Here is a 7775-nt window from a genome sequence, read left to right as displayed (position 1 = left end):
CTAATCTAAAAAAATACAAAAGAAAATTGTACATACTCTGAAAAAAGAGAAGAGAAATAATCAAAAGAATATAAAAGAAAATTATTACATGCTATACAAAAAGAAAAGAAAAATAATCTGAAAAGTATACAAGAAAATTATACTTGTTCTGAAAAAAGAAAAGAAAAATACCTAAATAAATAGAATAGAAAATAAGAACACTGAAAAGTACCTTATTAGATGGCAAAAATGAAAAACTAAAGAATGTAATGTACCTAATTAATATATTTAAAAGAAATACACGCAAGCCATGAAAGCAATAAGACTGTGATGGTCAAATCATATGTCGGCGATAATGCCAGGTATGTCGCGCGAAGTTGATTAAATGCTTGCAATCTTTCTCAGAAGAAGTGTTAAGAAAGGGTATCGGCGCTGATGCAGGAAAAGGGCTAAAGCCAAGGTACTGCACCCACAGTTCGCTAAGGGCAGAACACTTGCACAAAAAATGATACAAATTCTCCCTAACAAAGGTGATCACAAAGAGGGCAGTTAGCATCAGGACGTTCAAGCCATGGTATGAAATGTAAGAGATCACATCTGAGCTTAAACAACCATTTCAAATCATTCAGTTTAAGAGCTAAATGACACTCAGTCTCAAGACAAAAAAGTTTAATATTATTCTTTGTACGAGAGAAACCAATCAGAATCTTGAGCAAGCCGTACGCATTGTTCAGTACGCCGAACCTTAATAGTATCTAGCAAAGTTCTGAGCTGCTCTTGCCAGAGAGAAACCTAATCCAGAGAACCATCAAATCCACAGGAGTATCTTAGCGCGAGCTCACACCAGTGTCGGAACCAAAAAGCATTGTGATTAATTACCTCAATTGCCAGATGCGTGGTAAACGATGAGAGGGAAGATTTTTAGCCCTTAGACAATATCTGGAATGTAAATTTAAAGTAAACACTTTAAGTAGATCCAAAGAATTTCCCAAATAAATCATGGTAGTTAGGTGTGGAGGAAGGTAATGAAAACAACTTCTTCACGAAAAACCAAAGACTGTCGAATGCGGCTTTAAAGTCAACAAAAAAAGAATTTACTTTATTACCTCTTTTAAGAAATTTAAGCTTAATAATGTTTAACTAAACAAACAGGTTATCAATATAGAATACCCTCGCCAGAACCCGGCTTGACACTCACTGAGCAACTCATTGTCTCTAACAAAGGATTCCAGTCGCTGAAGTAGACCAGTGAAAATCTTAGCAGAAGCGTCTAAGCAGGGTATGCCCCTGTAATTCTGGACATCATTAACAACCCCTCGTTTAAAAGGCGGAAAAATGATGGATTTACTAAATGAGGTTGGGGTCACGCGTAACTCACGGAAATCAAAAGGGAATTCCAAAGTACTATAGACAATGTAAGGTTCAGCTTACAAAACTAACAGAGTGGGTAAGCAAACTTTGGAAATAAGTTACAAAATCAGAAATATTAACATTATTACCGCAGGTAAAATTTTTACGATTAAAGACTTGGGTTACAGCAGACCTTTGCCGCGGTAACTTAGTCCTTCTGGATAACTTCCTTGGAATCTAGCAAGCTATGTTAGCCTTAAGATGAGGCAATGTAATTAGCAGCGAAGGGATATTATTGTCTTCCGTAATTTGTTCTCATTAAATTATTTTTAGAAACATTTAAATAAAGAAGTAAAGAATAGAAACATCAACCTTGAGGCAGCTACAGAATTCCTTACTGGATTTTAGAAGAATACTTCAATAGAGGAAGTTTTATTTTTTAGTTGCCATTATCAAAGGAAAACCACATGAGGATCTGTCTTGATTCAGATTCATGGATTTCAAATAAGCTAAACAAATTTCCTTCTTGCAGAACTTTACCTCAAGCTCCAAAATGATAGAGAGTACTTTTTGTTGTGAATAGGATATAAATAGATGTAAATAGAAGTTCCTTTGATGAAAGTAGAGATGCATTAGATTTAATTACATAATTCATATTAGAGAGTGGTCATAGAAATAAGTAAATGTCGCTGACTGGATGGTGAGATCAGACGTCCCTTAAAAAAAATGGTAAAATTTTTATATTATATTACAGATATTTATATTAATTTTTTTTTTATAAGGTAGTGAAAAAATGACTGTTTTGTCTTGACTGAATTATTTAAAATATAAAAATATTGTGTTGACAAAAAAAAAATCTTTTTTTAAATAGTAAATTTTCAAAAGGTTATGGGGCTATAATTGAAAGGTACTGTGGGAGCTAGAAAAAGCATTCCTCAAGTACTGATGTTGTTTTCAGTGACTCGAAATTTTGAGTTTCAATGCATTTATTCCTAAGAACCCGGAATAAAGTTCCCGGAAAGAACTACTTGGACAAATATGTGTTTCAAGTGCTCCCTAATTGCACAAAATTTGTCTGACATTTATTTGGAATACGTGAAGGACAAAAGAACTCCACAAAAAATGTTTGAGACATTAACATTCATTTTTGAAAGGAAGGGATTTACCACACAGTTTTTGGTGAGAAAAGAAATCCTAACCGTAAAATTAAAAGTAGTAAAAATTGCTCTCAGTATGCCGATGGGTGGAAACCACTAAAGGGTAAAAAAGGTACATGGAACACTTTCTTAAGAGTTCAAAGTAAACACAGACCTTTGGCAAGATGTTTCTCTCTCATTAAGATTGTTAAACAAGACCCTTAAACTAGCTGTGAGAGCATTACGCTCGAACCTAAATGTCAACATTAACTCATCTTTTAGAATTAAGCATTTAATCGTCTCACTCATGGCGTATGCTGACAATGTGGAGAATGCCTTTAAAAAAAACAGCCTACCTCAAGAGACCTGGCTAAGGAGGTTGGTTACAAATTCAAACCTGATAGATGTACCATCGAGAAACTGCTCCCAGACTAGGCTGTCAAAATCATAAGAAGTTACGAAATTCTGGATATCCGTATAAATCTATTACTTATATTTTAGTAATTAAATATAAGTATCAATGCCATCTCTATAACTTCATAAAAAATGATTGGGGCTCAAACCTGTAGACTACTCCTTTCGGAAAAAGCCTGGTCTTATTGCACACTGCTCTTAACAGGTTGGAAAATTTTGACATTGCTATAATACTTCAAAATTCAGATGAATTCAGTCTACCCAACTATTGTTGTTTTGCCAATCAAAAGTTGCTCTGTATCAAAACGCTACCAAACCAGTTGTCACATATACTAGTAGGCCTCTAGGTGTTATCTAGGAGATGAGCTAGCTCTGAAAAAGTGGGAGAGCACAATTCGCAGATAAGTGAAGAATAAAGATTAGTGAATAGTGAAGTAGTTAATCGAATGCAGAGTTGTGAAATCTACGTATAAGAGGAACCAGAGTTCGTGGCCTTGATTGAGAAAAGGCACATTAAACAGTTAAATCACGAAGATCGTATGGGAGCTGGGAGCAAATCGCTCGGTTGTATCTTGAGGATGGCCTCGTTGATGTGGCTCCATGACGCAGATGCGGATTTGTACTAAAGAGTAAGGGAGAAAGTAAATGGTACTCTAAGGCTGCCGAACTGAAAGTTAGAAAGAAGCTATATGAGGAGGCTTTCAGGATGTAATGCCCAGAGATAGTTATAAAGAAACACTTTTACTCGGAGTGATGCCGATAGTTTTTTATTCAAAAATGCAGCCCAAATGCTGAAATTTTACAGATCGAAACATTGAAAAAAAAAAAATTGATCGACAAGATAAAAACACAATTTTAAAAAGTAAAAGAACTTTTTAGATATACATATGTATGTTATTTATTTACAGCTTGGCCCACTGAGAACAGAACGTTTGTTCAGGGGGGGGGGGCATTTTTAATAACTTCAATATTGTAGTAATACGCCGTAATTTTGCAAATCGGCAAGATTAATCGGCAGCACTAATAATATTCAGAATTTAGACACCCCAACATGACTTACGTTAAATAACTTATTATGTTGGCGCTATTGGCCAAGTTCTCGATGTGTACAAAACGTTTTTAATCATTGTATGTATATAGTTTACAAAGTAATATAGGTTTAATAGCTACTTATAAATTAGAAGTTGACGAGGTTATATGTGAATATGCACAATAATCGTCTCTATCACTCCTGACCTCGACCAGCATAGATATGGATATGGATACTATCGCAACGTGACGTGCAACTGCTTCAAAATGAACGAGAACGCTACACTTTTGAATCCTCCAAACGAATCTTCCTACCAGGTGTCAAATGAATGAATCTTGATTTATCCTAAATAAGTAAGTTAACGAAAAACCACGATTGTTAATTTTAGAAAAAATAAAACATAAAAAATAATTTAATTTATTTTATCTAGGTTAATGTTTAAATTTTTAATTTTGTTAAATTATTGCATATATTTCAAGCAACGTGGAGCTGAAACAGAAGCACTGGCAGAGTGCGCTGACGATGCTAAGCTAAGAGCTCCTTAGAACGTCGTGAGAAAAGTTTTGGTAAGAGGTTTAAAATTTATATTAGTTATGTATTTTAATTTTGGTCTTTCTTTAGTAGTTATAGTTTTGTATAATAACAATAATTTTTCACTTTAAAACGTATTTTGTCTTTTTTAGAATCTATTTATTTCCCTAAAGCTAAAAGTCCTCATCATGCTTCTCACGTGGAAACTAAATTAAGTCACTTACAGAAAATTTAATATTGAAATTTTCGATAAGTTTTCAAGAGTGAATTTTGATTAGTAGTGGCCTTTACTTTAGATATAGATTTGCATATTAACTGAGATATTTGAGTCTAAATTAGCGTCTTTAAGTTTTAGGCAATTTGTAATTTTGTGCTTACAAAATTTATCGTCTTGTTTTCAGTCTTTAAACATCTTACAAGATATCCCTACACACACAAGATGGGTAAGGAAGACAAGGCTACCTGGAAAAGTAATTACTTTACCAAGTTAATTGTAAGTGCCATTTTTTTCTTGTAATAATATTTTTCCACTTGCACATGATGTTCTGTGCAGACCTTTACTTGTTATTATTATATTTCTTTAAAAATCGAACATGATCCCAAGGTAGTAATTCAAGGATAGCAACAGAAATAAGGCATTTCTGGATGTAAATTTTCTTAAACTCTTCTTTTAGTAAATTAATAGACATATAGTTTGCTGACGATGTTTTCCTAGCAATGACGGAAACTTAATTTTTATTGTAAATTTCTAGTTTTTGAAGGTTCTATGCATGTGCCTTTTCTTTTGTACATTTGTTTCATCTATTAGATAGACGGTGTTTAAAAGAGCATCGTTGATTTGTGAGACGTAAAAGAAATTGGTAGTACTTATATATATTGTACATTATATTATTTCTTTTTTGAAAAGTTATTATTTTGTTTGTTTTATTATAACATATATATATATATATATATATATATATATATATATGTATATATATATATAATATATATGTTATATATATATGTTATATATATATATTTATATATATATATATAAATGTATTATTCTGAAACCAAATAAATGGCTTTATTATTATTATTATTATTATATATATTATACATTGTAAGTGATTAAAAAAAAAGGAATAAGAATATAGAGAGTAATATCAGTTAAACATAAAATATTTTAAAAAATAAAAGCTATTATGACAATGAACTAAATAAGAATAAAATAAAATAAACGCGTTAAATAAGAAATAAATATAAAAAACGCGTTTGAAAAAAGTAGTTTAACAGTATGATTTGATTGAATTTGTAGAAAGATTAAATTTGTATTTTTTTTCCCCCATTTGTTTTCATGTTTAAGAAAAGATTTTTGACCAAAAGGGGCTTTCCATTGTAAGCAATATGTTAATTATTGGCTTTCCATTGTAAGCAGTATGTTAATTAATGACTTTCCATTGTAAGCAATATGTTAATTAATGGCTTTCCATTGTAAGCAGTATGTTAAACCAATTTACTTCGTTTCTCTCAATTACTTCTTTATGACTTGTTTGATAAATGCATTAAAGCGAAGCTAGCAAAATTTAAAGTTTTCTCAAAGAGGAGACAATGTATTGCTAAAATTTGAATTTGAAGAAAATTCTTTAACCGAAAGATTTTTCATAAACTGATTTTTCGTGTTTAAGCAACTACTAGAAGAATATCCCAAATGTTTCATTGTGGGAGCGGACAATGTCGGTTCCAAGCAAATGCAGCAGATACGTATGTCTTTGAGAGGAATAGCTGTTGTCTTGATGGGCAAGAATACTATGATGAGAAAAGCAATAAGAGGTCACATTGAACGCAATCAAGCACTAGAAAAGTTAGTAAAAAAATTTTACTTTATTTTATACTTCATTTGCAGCACTTACGCTGTAGAGAAATTGACCCAATAATTTTTGTTAAAAACGTGCCATCTCTAAAATTTTAGCTACACGTTCTAATTATTTACAGACTATTGCCACACATTCGCGGTAATGTTGGGTTTGTATTTACCCGAGGAGATCTGCCAGATGTAAGGGATAAATTATTAGAAAACAAAGTCCGTGCCCCAGCTAGGGCTGGAGCCATAGCCCCTTGTCCAGTAATAATTCCTGCTCAGAATACAGGTCTTGGTCCAGAGAAGACATCTTTCTTCCAAGCACTTTCAATTCCAACCAAGATTTCTAAGGGCACAATTGAAATTATTGTGAGTTTTGTTTCTATAGAGGTATAATTGTTTTTGGAAAGTGCAAATAGAATATTTTTATTTATTTATTTTTTTCCCCCCCCCCAAGAATGATGTGCACATTCTTAAGGAAGGCGACAAAGTTGGTGCTTCAGAAGCTACGCTACTGAATATGCTTAATATTTCTCCGTTTTCATATGGTCTTGTTGTTGAAATGGTGTATGATTCAGGTACTATTTTTGAGCCTCGCATACTTGATGTAAAACCAGCTGATTTGCGTGTCAAGTTTTTGGAGGTATATAAATTTAGAGTTCATATTCGAATTAATGTGTTTGGGCTAACTTGCATCTTATATTGAGAGATTCCTTGATATAACAATATCTAATGTATGCATAAATCTTATTATTTCAGGGAGCGTCCCGACTAGCTTCTGTTTGTTTGGAAATTAATTATCCCACTATTGCTTCTGTACCTCACAGTATAGCCAATGGCTTCAAGAACTTACTGGCAGTTGCTGCTGAAACTGAGGTCTCATTCAAAGAAGCTGATACTATTAAAGAGTACCTCAAGGTAAGATGAATTGAAATGATTAAAAATTTTAACTTATTGAGTATGATTAGATTTACCTTATAAATTATGTTTCTAAACGCAAAATAGTGATAATAATTCTAACTCAAGTAAACATTTTCTAGGATCCATCCAAGTTCGCAGTAGCAGCTCCTGTGGCTGCTGAAGCACCTAAAGCAGCAGAAGCTCCCAAAAAGGAAGAAAAGAAAGAAGAATCTGAGGAATCCGATGACGATATTGGTTTTGGCCTCTTTGACTAAATGCATTTGTTACGTGGTAACCAGACGAATAAAATGATTTTTTGATAGTTTGTTAGTTTTTAATTCTACCTTTTTAAGAAGATTAGTTAGTTAATTTCAAACAGGTCTTTTTCTGATACTTTTCGAAGAATGCTTTTAAGGCTTAAAAAGTGTTCAAAGCGTATTCTAATTTTACATTGATCTGTGAATTTCATTTTTTAATTTCATGTTGGTTCCAATATTTTCTAATAACTTGCGTTGAAATTTGAATGGAAAATTTCTTCAGAGATCATTTTAAAGATTATGAAGTAGGTGGAATCTAGGCATCCTCTTATTCC

At 32.5% G+C, this 7775-nt stretch overlaps 1 protein-coding gene across 1 annotated transcript; it reads left to right on the top strand.

Annotated features, from left to right (window-relative positions):
• Positions 1-4376: 4376 nt before the first annotated feature.
• On the top strand, positions 4377-7508 carry RpLP0 (ribosomal protein LP0). The gene is made up of 7 exons (XM_074118438.1): positions 4377-4475; positions 4842-4933; positions 6111-6286; positions 6418-6652; positions 6741-6926; positions 7043-7201; positions 7324-7508. Exons 2-7 carry the CDS (start codon positions 4880-4882, stop codon positions 7456-7458), a joined length of 945 nt encoding a protein of 314 aa, XP_073974539.1. The 5' UTR covers positions 4377-4475; positions 4842-4879; the 3' UTR covers positions 7459-7508.
• The last annotated feature ends 267 nt before the right edge of the window (positions 7509-7775 follow it).

Source organism: Rhodnius prolixus, unplaced genomic scaffold (assembly GCF_049639745.1).
Source record: "Rhodnius prolixus isolate KJV_2025 unplaced genomic scaffold, Rpr scaffold_2, whole genome shotgun sequence".
Taxonomy (NCBI): Eukaryota; Metazoa; Arthropoda; class Insecta; order Hemiptera; family Reduviidae; genus Rhodnius; species Rhodnius prolixus.
This window is presented reverse-complemented; position numbering and strand designations above follow the sequence as displayed.

Bases quoted from the DNA above. Each gene is read 5' to 3' on its own strand.
- RpLP0 (XM_074118438.1), top strand. From the start codon at position 4,880: ATGGGTAAGGAAGACAAGGCTACCTGGAAAAGTAATTACTTTACCAAG. The intron at 6,287-6,417 runs GTTAGTAAAAAA...AATTATTTACAG, and splicing joins CGCAATCAAGCACTAGAAAA to ACTATTGCCACACATTCGCG. The intron at 6,927-7,042 runs GTATATAAATTT...TTATTATTTCAG, and splicing joins TGCGTGTCAAGTTTTTGGAG to GGAGCGTCCCGACTAGCTTC.